The 16,332-nt window shown below is 33.7% G+C and overlaps 1 protein-coding gene across 1 annotated transcript; it reads left to right on the plus strand.

The window, feature by feature from the left end:
* The first annotated feature begins 1,020 nt into the window (after positions 1 to 1,020).
* Positions 1,021 to 15,559, plus strand: LOC130897263 (uncharacterized). The gene is made up of 4 exons (XM_057806022.1): positions 1,021 to 1,841; positions 10,224 to 10,469; positions 11,366 to 11,525; positions 14,406 to 15,559. Exons 1-4 carry the CDS (start codon positions 1,549 to 1,551, stop codon positions 14,811 to 14,813), a joined length of 1,107 nt encoding a protein of 368 aa, XP_057662005.1. The 5' UTR covers positions 1,021 to 1,548; the 3' UTR covers positions 14,814 to 15,559.
* The last annotated feature ends 773 nt before the right edge of the window (positions 15,560 to 16,332 follow it).

A 16,332-nucleotide genomic window follows, 5' to 3' on the forward strand; every position in this document is an offset into this window, starting at 1 on the left:
TATTTTTTTAATAATTTTTTTTCACATTGTTTCGGCAATAGGAATCCACGCATACCGAGCTTAATCTATTCCTATACTTACGTTCTATTTATTTAAATAAAAAATTTTTGATTCCGCTATGACGGGACTTTCAGTGTTACCGGCTCCCCGCCTATAAAGAATATTCTCATCGCTTCGTCAGAAAATACTCCACTGTACTTTCCTCAATTTCTGTTTTAAAATTAGTTTTTTTTTATAGTTTTTAAAAGAAAGATACATTTTGACGTTTTGACTTTTTTAAGTTTTTATCAAAATATGATATTGACCTGACAATTTGCTTATTTATATTGATTTATAAATCACCTTCGTCATGAATATCAAAATAAGGATAAAATCAACTTAGATCTTTATTCCAATAAGAAAAATTATTTTTTCTTTGGTTTCCACATCTCAAATATGGAGCTATAAATTTGACTTAAATTATTTATATCTTCTTTATCATTTATAGCTTTTTCGTTCTTATGAATGTGAACCATTTCTAAAAATTTCTTTTTTCGTGTATTAGATTCCGTTTAAAGAATTTTTGCATCATTATAATTGAATTTATGTTTTTTTGATATTTCATGGTTCGTTAATGCAATTCTATTTTTTTTTATCGTATTGATTACCTCTTAATTTTTCTTATTTGAACAAAATTTGAGTTGATTTTATCCTTATTTTGATATCCATGATGAAGGTGATCTATAAATCAATATAAATAAGCAAATTATCAGTGTCAATATCATATTTTGATAAAGACTTAAAGAAAAGTCGAAACGTCAAAATTTATCTTTCTTTTAAAAACTATCAGATAAAAAGTAATTTTAAAACAGAATAGACCTAAAATCAAGAACATTTAGATGCATTTATATAAATATGCCTTCTGGAAGAATTTGAAAATCATCCATAATATGGATATTATCCAAATATTCAGTTCAGCAACTGAAAGTGGTTTTTCTCAGCGAACAAACACGGTTCATCATTCACGTACATCCTACTCACCCGAAACTGTATCGCCCATAATTTATTTTTTCCTTCATTCTTTTTATATTCTCTGCCTTTTCTAATAAGTTTCATTCTACTATATTTTTTTTACTTTTTATTATTTTCGATGGCTTCTGCCCTGGTCTATGACGAATATTGCCTTTTTCAAAAACTAATTTTCAATCAGAAGAGACCACCAATAAAAAAAATGTAGTAATTTAGTAATATCGACTATTTAACCCTTTTCCACCCGATGGTCGTCGCAATACGCATACACAACAATCAGTTAAGGTGAAATTTACCTGTCAGCAACCTCGAAGCCCATCCCCCAACCGTATTATGAGAAGGAGAGAGCATCAAAAGAGTAGTTGGGTCCACCACAAGTGACACACTTTTCTCTTGGCTTTGCGTCAAGATCAAACAATCCTTGAAATTTCTGCATCGCGCTGGCGCTAGGCGACTGTATCGATTACAGGGTTCGCATCGTAGCTGGCGTATAAATCCGCTTAACAATGAAAATCATCTGAAACGATAAGTGTTTCTCTAATGCGGCATGCGAAAATTTTCTCTAATTGTGTCGGTGTTTCAATACAAAATAAAATGACGACTGACGGTGATAAATGTGAACAATTGACGCCACAGACGCCGGTTTTGAGCGTTGCTTGCAGGATTTTAAGATCGCCTAGTCACGAGAGTGTCACTACGGACTTGTCGCTGTTTTCGGTTTCTTCTGCCGCATCGGATGCTCACGGCGGCAGGAGACTACTTAATTTTCATAAATGTGAGGGACAATTCGTTAGGGGACATAGTCCTAATCCCGAAAATAGGAATCAAAACAGGTAAATTAAAATTTTCATATTTTTATTTGTTAATTTTAAGTAATAACGTGACGCATTTTCAATTCTTTCATCCTGATTGAAAACACTCACATTCAGAACAGATTTGTTTAATATTTATTTAAAAACTAATATTAAACTAGTATATAACGAATAAAAAATATATATTTTTCAAGTTTCTTCGTATAACAAAGTAATGAAATAAATAATCAGTAATCGATCTAAACAACATGAATTTTCGTGAAAATCGAAACTGTCATTGTTACAAAAATTAGTTTTAAAACATTCTGATACATATTTTGAGATCTAACGAAAATACATACAAGTCGTTTCAGCCAATGATATTATTTATTGTTACGAGCACGTCCACTGACATAGACTTTCAAACCGGTCCTGTAATATTATGTTAATAGCATCTTAAGTTTGGCAGATGCGCCGGGTACAATTTCCATTAACATTTTTTACATACGGCGGCTATTTCTTTATATTGTTTTTATTAGCAGTTTACAGAATGTTGTGGCCGTTTCTATAGAATCAATTTCTTAAAAGGCCTCTTTATTTATTTACGACTAATTAGAGATTTCCAACTTTCTAGTTATGACTACAGTGTATATAAACGAGTTTCTGACAGCAGTAGTAGTCAGTAAAAAATACGATATCGTAGGGAACATACCCGAATAGGAAAATTAAACGGTTTATTTGAATAAATTAGTATGTTGAGAATCAGTAGAAGTGTTTAGTAATAAGTTATAGTGCATAGTTTGGTGGATAATAATAGTTTAGTGTATTTATTGTTAGTGTTCCAATAAATTAAGTAGATAAGTGAGTAAGATACACCGTGTGTTTAACTTGTGTGTAAATAAATTAGAAAACCATTACATTATATTCAAAGTAATCAGCACCTATATCAATGCACTCTTCTGACTGACTTAAAAGCTTCTTATTTCGGAAAGGTCTAAAAAATGTATGAATCACTTCAACTATCTCATTCTCCGACTACGTCAATTTTTCTTTAGATTGAAGAATAATTAGAAATCACACATGGCCAAAGCAGGCGAATGGGGTGAAAAATTCTACTGTCTGCTGTGTAGTGTGTGTCGATACATTATGATGATGAAACGTCAACCCGCTCTGATTCAAGAGGTCAATTATTTTTGCTGTCATCATAGGATTAACTTTAAGTTTCATTGCTTTCACTAATCACAAACAGATCTTTACTTTTTCGCCATTGTTGGTGAATCTTCGTGAATCCATACACGGCTACCCTGATGGTTAGTAATATCAAAAAATAGTATTTATGTTTTAGATTAGTAGTCTTAAAAAGGCATGGGCTCCACAAATCTTTTTTAATAGCAGAAGAATGGATAGAGAACTCTACAAAAACCTTTAAATCTAATTCATCAGTGACCCTGCGACAGAATTCTTAACCTCTAATTTTTTCCGTTACACGATTGCAATTGACTTATCCTACATTTGTACTTTTATAGTTTTCTGTCAGTGGCAAAAACTGTTGTTAGCTTATTTATACTATTTTTCCACTCCAATTTAATTGTTTTTTATTTTATTTATTAATGCTTTGTTCACCCTGTTCTCCATAGTTTTCTCCCTATCTCGTTCTATTTTTCCTATTACTTTCGTATACAGTAACCTGCCTTGGAAAGCGAAGCGTTGATATTTGATTCCCTAAAGTCAATCAAAAGGATTCTCTCGCAGTCCCAAAATATTTTTATCACCGGTTACCATACACAGTTTCTTGATCCTCTCTGCAAAGCCCTAAAAATCGCTCACAACATTCTACTCGACTGCGCTGAGAATTCGAGGCACCCACCTTGCATTTAACTTTGTCATATTTGTTTGGGACTATTTCCTTTTCCATCATCAATTGTCGTATTTCATTGTTCCATCTGTTTATTATGTGTTGTTTTGTTTTTATGAATCATATATGTCAATTATGTACTCATAGGTTGATATGCAGTCTTCTTGCTGGATATGCTTTTTTCTATGAAATTAATATCGTCCAACAACTTTTTGATTTGTCGTCCAATAAAAATACCCTCCAGCTTGGCATCACTCAATTACTTCATTACTTCAAACACTTCATCGTCATTTGCCTTTTTCGAAGAAGGTTGCTGCTTGTCTTTTCAATCATATAGTAAAATGTTTATTTCGGCTCGTTGACCATCACGGAAAGATTTTAGGTGTAAGAAAATGATAAAAAGTTGCTTGGCGCGAAATCCGGGCAGTACGTAGGATTATCAATCACGTCCCAGCAATAATTCCTGTAGGATTGTTTCTGTCATATTCGCAGTGTGAGGTCGGGACTATCGTGGAAAATACAATACCTTTTGACGGTGATTCTCGACGCTTGGTGCTTATTGCGCGGCGCAATTTCTTAATCGTTTCGCAGTAAACAGATGCATTGATTGTTTAGCCTTGTGGTACGAAATCAAACAGTAAAATGCTTCTTCTATACTTAAATATGGTCCAAATGAGTTTTACGAGTATCAAAATTTACTTAGCCTTAACTTTCATTGAGAACGTCAATTCCATTAATTGCCGTTGCCGGCAGCAGCAATCTGAAAATAATTTTTCTTCAAGTTTAATTATTATTCACTTTGCCAATGGTTCGAGATTTCAATTCTCAAGCGGGGAGAAAAGAGAAGACAGAACTAGAAGCTTCTCTGTGAAAGAAGCAATGAGTAAATAAAATATCTGGATTTTCATTTACTAGTGATAGAAATCCTGTCAAATGGCCGACCATTGCAGGGCACCCGTCTGTGCATACACTTAAACAAAACTTCCAAGATAAATCAGCAGCGATAAATTAGTTATGTACTAGCTGAAAAATGTCTTGTCAAGTTGTCGTTTTAGGAAGATCTTTACAAAACAAAAATTGTTCAATTACTTTGTTTTCGTTTATAAATCTGTCGAATGCTAAAGCTTGGGGTTTCTCAGTTATATCTGTGGATTCATCCACTTATAGAGAAAACAAATCCGCTGCTTTTAGTTTGACTTGTGTCTCAACATCTTCGAACAAGTCTTGTATACGTTTACTTATAGTATTATTTGACAGAGGAATTTTCCTTATCTCTTTTTCACATTCTTCTCCAAATCCTCCATGATTTTAACAATTTTACAACACGCTGGTAGAATAGTTGACTCAGCGGTCGTATGAGATTTCATCTTTTTTGCTATTAGCTCAGCCACGGCATAACTTGCTTCTTGAGCTGTTTGGTGAGAAGATTTCTTTTCAACTTACTTGGTACCATTGCTTCGTTCGATAGTAGTTCGCCACAAATTAGGCATCGAGGTTTGGGGTTTTCTCTACCAGATGACGTGAAGACAAAGGCTAAATAGCTTTCATGATATTGACGAAAAGTCCCTGTCTCACCATCGCTATGTCCACATCGTTTACGTTTATTAGACGTACTTTCCACTAATAGCACCGACTACAACAAGAACTTCACTGTTACTGACGTAGTGACGTGACATTTGGCCAACGCTATGCAGCGCTGTCGCTGTCGTAGTGGAGACATATTGAACTACTAGAAGTGACTAACAGGATGCTGCATTCTAAACGGCTGAATAATGAACTACAAATATTGTGAAACATAACAGAACACTATTATTCAATGAACAGTTGTAAGGCTATGTGCTGTTGATTGTTCATGCCATCTTTTTAGTCCACGTTTTAAATGGTTTATGTTGCAAAATTTTCGCGGCACACCTTTCGCTGGTCTAACCATTGATTTTCCATCTTCGAGTTGTTAAGGTGAATTTACACATCTCTTCTCTTTTTTCTTTTCTACTTTGCAACTATTCGACAACTTTTAGATACAGATCTTACCTAATGATTTTAAATGGCGATGTATAGTATCTTTAGGAATTCTAAGGGAATCTGAAAATCGACAAGCGCTGGTACTTAGGTTAGTTTTTTACTACTTCCCTTGTAACCTCAATATTCCACCAGACAACGGACTGAGCGCCAACGATTTTCAAGCGTCAAATCTATGCTTTTCGCTTATTAACTGTGTTTTCCCCTTCAATTTCACATATTTGCCTTGCTGCCATGGTTACTTCAAATTTTTGTTTCTTAACAATACACGAATATTATATTCATTGCCATCCATACTATTTATTATACAAACGTACTGCGTCGTCAATAAACAAAGAGAGAAGTATTGAAAGAATGTAATGTAATTGTATCTACAGAAATACAAAACAAACGTCCAATAAGAAGGCTACCAACAATGGCCAAACTACTTCTACGTAAAATAACTGACCTACCCCCACAAACATTCGACAGGGCAACAACGACTCACGCAAAAAATAAACAATACCCTGGATAACAAAGAATACTGCTCGGCTGTTTTCCTCGAAATCGAACAGTCTTTTGACAGAGAGTGGCACCAAGGACTGCTATAAAAAATTAAAAGAACTTTTACCCCAAACTATTACCTGCTTCTAAAATCTTATCTAACCAACAGAACTCTCCAAACGAAATTTAATGAGGTAAAGTTCGAACCTTTGTCCTTTTGGAGCAGGGGTACCACAAGGTAGCGTACTAGGCCCCTTTACTTTACGTACTGTATAAATCAGATATACCAGAAACACAGTATACAACAACAGGAACTTTTGCTGAAGACACAGTCATCCTCTATAGTAATCAAAAATCACAAACAGCAACAAAAAATGTTCTGGTCCATCTAAACTAATTACAAGAGCGACTACCAAAACGGAGGATTAAAGTAAATGAGAGCAAATTAACATTCGAGCTTCGTAAGGGTACATGTACTCCAGTTAAGTTGAGAAAAACAGAGAAACTACTAGCAGATAATGCTTAATACTTAGGAATCCATCTGGATTTAACCGGAAACATCACAAAAAATTGGAAATCTACATTGTGTGATAATGAGAAAATCCACGGACTCACTTGAAAACAAAGTCCTTATCTACAAGTCTGTCATCAAGTCTAAATTGACATATGAAATTGACCTATGGGGTTACTCTTCCAAATCAAGAAATTCCAATCGAAAATACGTCAACTAGTAGATGCTCCATGATATGTGGGTGATTCCGTTCTAACTGTGATTTTTTGTATTCAAAATTTCAAGATTTTAAAATTTAACTTTTCTAACTTTTTTATGCATATTATTCATCTATTTTACTGTAAAAATAAAACTCTAAGAGGAATTTACTACAACTTCAAAGTATCACGAGCAAGACACAAATGTCGGATTTTGAGTTCCACGGTACTGACTCATTTATCCACGGTACTGACATGGTAACTTAAGATATTAAACAACAAGTGCATCAATTTTCCTCAGTTTGATCATAAACATTAGAATTTATAAGGTAATTAGTTTAAATCATTTGTTACGACAAAAAAAATTAATAATTTATCGGTAAATTCTAGGAATGGACATGACACGGTACTGACATTCAAGTGATGTAGTATAAGTTTTCTTTAAGTGGCAAGTTATATTGTATAAAAATAATGTTTAAATATCTTAAGAATTATTCAATTAACACAAAATTTTTATTAATTGATTATTAATTAATGACTAGTACAAAAAAACAATACAGGACATTGAATATCACAGTTAGAACGGAATCACCCATGTATCAAATAACACCATTCAAATTGCCCTAGGAGTGCCCACTGTACAAGAAGTTATTTAAGAGCGAATCATCAAACATCACAAAACCATAGAAACCCACCCAAATCCATCATAAGTGGAATTGTTGAGACCAAGAAATGAAAAAAAATTGGCCTATAGACCTGTAAACCTCATCAAGACATAATAGATGTAATGAATGTAAATAAATATTCTGATTATTAATAAAAGTTTGTCATGAGAAAAGAATTTTTACTTTTGAACACCGATATTACTTATGAGACGCCCTCTGCATTTAAGTTGAAAAAATTGTAGTAGCAAAACGTTATTTTCCTTAACCTCTTTTAACTATAAGCCTTATATAGAAATATTAGAATGAACGACATATCGAAGTAATTGCAAATCGAGTTGATTAATAAACAAAACGTTTTTCGTTCAAGGCTTCAATTTATATAAATAACAGCTGAATACAAATATGATGTTATAATGATATCATCGTTGGTAATTTTTAATCTTTTATTGAGAATCAATATTATTTGTTGATGACTTCATTTAAGCTAAACAATAGGTGGATTTGTGCAATAAGTTAGGGGACGGCAATCTTTTGAGTCGGGAGACCCAAAAATTACAATTTACAAAATTTTTAAAGAGCCACAAAATTTTTTGTTGTGAATGTTTTTTGGTACAAAACAATTAATCTTTTATTCATAAAAAAATATCTATTGTACATATTTATATGGAATTATTGGTAATTACCCATCATTAACTCTAACTTGTACTTCAATAACTAACAATCCGGCGAACAAATTCAATGGGAGCGATGTATTGGCACGGTTTTAGAAAGTTTGGATAAATTTGGTTCATAGCTTTTTGTTTGAAGTTCCAAACATGATTGCATTTGTTAATTGGCTTCTTACTCCACTTTCAATTATATTCACGCTTGCTCGCACAAATATGTCAATCCGAAGATAGTCAGCACTCTTACTAAAGCAATCTGGAAGACTATTCCTCAACTCGCGGCATTTCTTTCAGAGCTATCCACTTTTATTGCGTTACGTACGTACATTTCTGGACCTTGAACTCTTCTAATTTGCTTTTCAAATCTATAAATTGTCCACTCCACAAAACTCTATGTTTTAAATCGATCATTTGCATTTCTAGAGATACAGTTTCAATTCTAAATGGCTCAATGTAGATTCTGTTGAGAGTGGTTTTGATGATTTTGAATTGGTCAAATCTGTTAACAAATTCATCCTCAAATGTGCTGAAGTAATTCGTGTCAGCAGTTGCACTGATATCTGAATATCTTCTACAAAAAGACTTTATTTTTCTTCAAAACAAACCAAATCTTCTACCAAAACATAGACTGGGTTTCCTTCTTCTTGCAATATTAGATTTAATTCATTCAATTACACTGCGATATCCACCACCAGCGGGATTAATGTCTTTTTCATTCAAGAACGTATTTACTTCATTCAAGTACAAAGCAAAACGTTTCAACATCTTGCCTTTGGAAAGCAATCTCACTCTATTATGAAGAAGAAAGTCGGAATACTGAGTCTCCATTTCGTTTTTTAAACTGGTGATGATAGTGTGCTTTTGACAGGATGCTATTAAAAATGTTTATTACCAAATTTATAACCACAACTATTTCGGCCGGAAATATTTGGGCACAAAGCAATTCTTGGTGTATTATGCAGTGAAACTTCAAAATTTCCTGATTTATTGTTCTCTGGAGAATCGATGTTGCCCCTTCATTTTTGCCTGTCTGGTTCCATCGGTTGCTATTGGAACGATTTTATACAAATTGATATTTCAAGACATTTTTGCACGATATTCGCTATGTCTTTACCTCCAGTTTGTCCCGAGAGCAGAAACGATCCTAGAAGTTCTTCTTTTGGATTTTGGGAAGACGTATATCGTACAAAAAAAGCAACTTTTATGTCGCATGACTCAACGGTAGCAAATGATAAGGCAGTAAGTAGATTTTATTACTCTCTCACAACATTTGCATTTGTGTTAAGAATGAAAATATCTTTTACAAAATTTCTTTTATATATACATATTTAACAGTCAGAATTACTATGTCTATGATTTAAATAAAGCGGCAAAATTCTAAAAGAAATTTTGTAAAAATATTATATAAATATTAATATTTTTACGTTTCGACTACTTTCAGTCTTTATCAAATCGAAGTCTTTAATTTAATATTTACTCACTACATAATGTGAAGAATCAATCATATTAAAAAAGTTATCGGGACTCGTCGGGATGTAACTAAATCCTTTTCGAATGTTGAAATTCACGGTAACAAACAGCAAAAAATAAAAAGTATCTTTTCATACTTTTTCTCAGTGCCTTATTACATATTGTGATCCATAATGGGTAAGTAGGTCTAAAAATCTGATCATCTAGAGAAACGATATATATATACCCCATTATTCCAATTGAATAATGTTTTGCCACCTCCGCGGCATTTTGCGAACTGATTTTTGGCCGACTAGACCTATCAAATGTCAGTGATTCTAAGACTGGCACGCCACTGGAGATGGCAGAATCCTTTTTTACGTGTATCGTATTTTTTTGCTTCTTCAAGTAAATAAAACTACTATACTAATATTTACTTTTTTTTCTACTTTATAATCCTCTATAGAGCTTTATCATAAAATGTACACTTTCAAATAAACTCTAGTTTTTTTATGCACACTTTTTTTCTTATCATCTTCTAATTTAAATTCCTTTTATTTACTATTTACTATTGTTACAGACCAGCCGATATACCTGAAATTTTATGGTTCGAAGAAGAGACTGAATTAATTCGTAGTTGCGCCGCCTTATCCTCGGCCGTTGGTCTTCAAAAAAGTTTCAGTACGTCTGATATTAGCCAATTACCTTCTCCTGATGACGGACCAACGGTTCCCGGACTCCGAAACGCCGTTTCGGAGCTAGCACTGAATTCCTTACAGAGATCAGGTTTTATATTGGAGAATGCTAGACTCGATCAAACTTCAAGGTAGGTAAAATAGATGTTAATCTGATAATATAACAGAATAAATATTTATGTATAACCGTAGATCAATAGACAACTTCTTTTTATCTAAATAGAAATCGGTTCTCTTTAATTCCCAATATTTAGCCGCCTCTTGAGATATTCTTGAGACGATAAACTCAAGCTCTTATACCATATTTTTTTGGTATACCTAGTGGTCTTTGTGTGCTTGGTATTCTGGTTCTTTACCTATTTCGACCATCGGGCATTCTTTCGACATGATTATTCACGTTCTTCAACCCATCTCATCACATCTGAAGCTCCTAGTTTTTCTTTAATATTCTGATTTCTCATTCTATCTGTAAGAATGGATTCGAATCATTGGCTATGACCATTTGAGTCTTCTAAGTGTGTTTGCCTTCATCGGGTATGGTAGTTTATTTTTATTCTCCACCAGCAGGGCTAAGGATATCTTCCTGTTGTATCCCGGTCATAATCTGTACCGGGTAGGCAACTAAGAACAGCCGAACAGATTATATTTCAGCTTCAGGAAAAAAATTATAACAGAAGTAGCCCTCAGAAATAAACATTTCAAATTTACCCATTTTGTCGTTAGACCTCTTAGATTTGCTTATAAATTTAACTTGGTTTACGTTTTTAACGTTCAGAAAATGAATCACAGATCTGATTTTACAAGCGGTGGCATTTGAGGTTGAAATACTGAAGAACACGTCGGCAGTAGCGACCTAAAAATAGCGTACATTTCTTCGGCTTGAGGAACTGCCGCCGTCTGCATTTACTATGTAGTACGACTGGCTTGTCTACGGCGTGGTGCATCAAAATCTCAAGAATCTTCCTACGTTTGCCAAGCTGAATGAATTATAATTGGATACATTTTATTTGTTATATTTTGTTTCAAGGTCTTGTTCTACGTGGGTCGCCGTAGGTGACATCGCTTCCACTTCTCAGTTGCCTTCTCCACATGGTGGACAGTCCACGTCAAACGCGCAACAAAAAGCGGGTACTCCACCTCCGCCAGCTTTTACCGCTGCTGATTTCATTCGATCTGTCAATAAAAAGGTACTTTTTATTATTTAGACTGCTTTTTTTGCATTAAAAAGTCACTCTTTTATTAATTATTATACTTCAATACAGGTTTTAACAAAATAGTGATCCTTTTTATATGATAGGGAAACTGAAAAATAATTGGAGTTTGCTTAGTAGAAAAAATTCGTTAGACCATCTGCATTCATTTATTATCGAGAAAAACTAATTTTATACATTTATTATGTCTAAACTACTGGAAACATTGTCATGAAATTTTCTACGAATATGTATGCTCAGACATCCCATGAATTTGTTTTTATATCTAACTTCTATAGAGAGCGCTAGATAAACGGTTTGTGCCATAGATCAACCGCATTCTTCATATAGCTTTTATATAACTCGAGTTTCCGTTTCAGCGCCATCTCTTGGTTCATTAGTACTACTAAACGTACATGGAAACAATAGTTTCCTTTCTGCTTTTGGCGGCATATTTCAAATTCAAATCTTCCGTCCAGTTTTGTTTCGAAATAATTTAATGGGAATTGTATCAACCAAAACCAAAATAACTGGACAAAAGTTGGTTTTAAATATATTTAAATAAATTTTTATTATGATAAGAATGGGGAAATATGAAAAAAAAATGAGACAAACTATAGTTTTTTAATGAATTCGAAAAAATACAAAAAAACAAAGATAAATACATGTACGTACGTATACAGAGCGTTCCAACTTGGGAGTGAATAGATAACGGGAAAATAATGCTGTGAAATTAAAAAATTTCTCATACGACCTTTCGTTTCTGCGTTATACGTCTTTGAAGTTGCGAAATCAGAGCTTGTATTTAAGTATTTTTTCTAAATTATACATACCAACATTATGAATTTTTAATGGATGATTATTATTATATATATTAAATCATAATAATAATAAATCGTTGTACATGGCAAGGAAACCGTTTGTCATTCTGAAGAAAAATGTCATAAATCGTATTATTACAGAAGGTTTTAAAACAAAATCAAACAGTTCGAATGTTCAATTCAGAAAATATACTTAAATATAAGTTTTGATTTCACAACTTCAAAGGCATATATCATAGCCTTCTGGATTTTGGTGAAGGTGTTTATTTTGTAGTCCCTGTTTGGCGTTGCTATAGTGCAGGGTCTTAGGTACGAGACCAGCTGCTGATATAATAACTGGAACTATTTCCAAATTTTCGCTGTGCCACATCTGTTTAATCTCAATTGGGAGATCCGAGTATTTGACCAGTTTTTCCTGGTGTTTCTTGAATATGCCCGTGTAAATAGTCACTATTAGCTAAGACACTACGAGCTGATGTTATATGTTGAATGGTCTCCGATGTTTGTTGACACTTTCTGCATTTATCGGATTGAGTGTTCGGATTTCCTAGCGCATTTTTCATGTAGTTGTTAGTGAAGATAACTTAATTTTGAATAACCACCATGAAGTCATTAGTAGGAAGGTTCTTTGTTAATATGCGACTGGTTGAGATCTTGATGATGTTTACGGTCTAATACCTTTTGTGGCCATTGTTCCAACTTCTTGCTTTGAAGTACGAGTAGTATTAAGGTTTCTTATTTCCCGTTAAAGAATACAAGTAGTTAAGTAGATTGACCCTTTTCAGGGTTATGTTACTCTAATAGAGGGATGACTTTAGGTGGCGGTTGTTGTTCTTCGTCGTCATTGTTCGTATTTATCTCTGATTTGATTTTTTCCGTTCTAAAAGAGTACGTTAAAACAGACTTTATTTTTGTTTGGATCCTGGATTCAATATTTTGACTTCTTGTGATCCAATAACCTAGCCTCTTGAAATCCCAGATATTTGTAGGTTCACCTCGTTTTCCATTAATTCTCCGTTGAGTAGCTGTACATTTCCATTTATGGCAATACCTTTGTCGATGTGTAGGGTCCAAAGTCGATATGCACATCAATGAAGAATCGATGTGTTAAATCGAGAAGATAATTGATTTGAGACTTATTTGGTGCATATAGCTTTATGTCATCCATCTAAAGAAGATGAATAGGAGATTCATTGCAAGGCGAAACCACAACGGGCCTGGTACATTTCCTTTACGAAAGTATTTCGTCAGTACTGATGGAATTTGAATCGATTTGCTGATGTAGACTTGTTCACCATCCTTTCATCGTTGTTGAAAAGAAGTTTACAATATTGAATGAACTTTTTAAGTATTCAAGACATTCACAAGTCAGGAATGATGTACACTATTAAACGCTTTCTTGTAATCCACGAAAGTAGTGTGTATCTTGTTGTAAAACCGGCGTACCTATAAATTCTGTTAGTGATACAAGCTGTAAGTATCTTATATGAACAGAGGAGGTACGTGATAAGTGTATACTGGGTGGGTTCATTCGTCTAGGTGCTATTTGGGAGCATATAAGTGGAACACAGTGTTAAAGGTGATTTCCTTTAGTATGAGATTATAAAATTTGAATCGGAACAATGTTTAAACGCTCCTTTTTGATGGCTATCCATCGCTTTCGCTGGTGTAAGTTGGTTGGTGTTGTTATCAGACGTAGCTCTCCAAGCTTCCTGTAAAATACATTTCGATTGATATGTTGTTCTGTTGCTTCTTTTTCGTGAGTATAAAGTATCTCGATAATAGTTTGGATTTAGCTTCAACTTCTGTAGGAGCAAGAGTATAGACGCTTGATAATAATTCTTATACTTAGTTAGGCGTCCTAGCTCGCATGGAACGTTGTAGGCATCGTTGCCATCATGACTTTTTGTCGATGTTATCTTGAATACGAATTCGAACGTTTTTTACTAACTAAACCCCAATTATTTTTCAGTTTTCTATGTATCCTAGTGATGAAGTCACCTCTTTCGAAATATCCTATATACTACTTTTATTCGAAATTGAAAATTTTTCACAGGTTCGTCAGAACTACATAAGGAGACGTCTATTAACGACATACAAAGCCATTGAACGCCTTTCTCAAAGTGAATTCAACCTGGATAGATTAGAAGTAACTCCATCGACGGTAACGGCTAGCTTAGGAACAGAAGTAGCACCCAGCAATTCACAAGCGGCTCCATCCCGCCTTGTTGTACCAGGATCAAGTCCTACACCGAGCAAAAGCCCCACCATAACCCCTTCTAATAGTACAAACGCGGCAGTGCTAAGAGTCGTTAAGCAACGAGCCGGAAAAAATCTACCGTTAACTATAAGGGACGTCGAAAGGGAAAGGGGGAAACCCTTATCAAAATACGAAAGAAATATGATGATATTCAATTGGTTACATACTTTGGATGATACTGCGTACGTGGAAGGTATACAATAATTTGATATTGTTTGATGTAGCTTAAATTACAGTATATTTTGTGTTAAAATTCGAATTCAAAGATTCTTTATACCAAACTTGGTGAAGGGAAATTAATTTTTTTGTGTTATTCGTCATCGTAATTTTGTTATGCTTCTGATTCGTACCGTTTTCATTTAGTTCTATTCTATTTTACTGTGTTATGTCACTTTGTTGTTACAATTATTGGCAAATCTTTTCCTTTTTAGGCTCCTCTACATTTGTGTCGATTCCACACGGTTCTTTCTTCCTATCTTTCTCGATTGCCTATCTATATTCCTGTCGCAATTTCTCTTAATCTCTACATCTAATTCCTAATTGTTGATCTCAATATCTATCTCTGTCTATTTTCTAAATTGTTAACTATTTGTAATTTTCATCGATACAATTTCTCCGTGGTTACATGAATCGTCTTTCTAAGTTGTGTTTTTATTATACACTTCTTACTAAATGTGAAATGTTATTGAAGTTCCTCACTGACTTTATATTTATTATTTATCTATGTGATAATGGCATTCAAATATGAACGTAAGTCTGAAGTTGTATATTTTTTTGTGATCGGATTTTACATTTTTTTTTAAGTTATATTCTATCTATAACTTATACTCTATATTATTTATATGAAATGTTTGTAAAAATTAAAAAAAAAAACAAATTCTCATTACCTGATGTTTGATATTTGTTAATTGTAAATCATATCAAATAAAATCGTTTTTATTTAAAAAAAACAATTGTTTCATTTCACGAACTCAACTCTTCGAGCCCGATCTTTGACGTGACATCTGACATATGACTGTCTGTCTGCTTGCTGTGTGTCTATTTGTTTTGGCGCCTGGTCACCTGTCTGCCTAAAGCCTACGATGTTTTATTCTTGAATATATGATATCTACTATATTTATGATTGACTGACCGTCTGATGCCTATCAGTTTGACGACTAAGGCTCATTTCGCACCAAGCCAGTCCAGTCCATTCGCGTCTAGTCAAGTTTTGTTCAGTCAAGTCACGTAAAAATTTGCTTTCGCACTGAATACGTCGCTTGTTGAGTCTGAGTCAGTCAGTGTTGTGAAGAATTTGTGACAAGATGGATGCTCTTCTGCAAGCCATAATTTTACTCCGATTATACAGAAGAAGGAAGAGGAAGAAAATACGAAATTTCTGTTGGGTTCATGCCATACATTTAAGAAGACCAGTGTTCGGTTCTTTCAATTACCTCTTTCCGGATCTACTCGATGATCACAAAAAAATTTATAACTATTTTCGCATGAGCCCAGATTTGTATCTTCAACTAAGAAATTTGATTGCTGAACGTATTCGAAAAGAAAATACCAACTACAGAACTGCCATTTCACCAGAAGAAAGTTTTCCTCAAGTAAGAAAATCATTTCCAATAAAACATCTAGGTAATTATTATGAAAATAAGTAATATTATAAAAGAAACAACAAAAATAAAACAAGATTCTTAGTATAACTTAGGTAACTTAAACAATATTTATATTATAT

Source organism: Diorhabda carinulata, chromosome 8 (genome assembly GCF_026250575.1).
Source record: "Diorhabda carinulata isolate Delta chromosome 8, icDioCari1.1, whole genome shotgun sequence".
NCBI lineage: Eukaryota > Metazoa > Arthropoda > Insecta > Coleoptera > Chrysomelidae > Diorhabda > Diorhabda carinulata.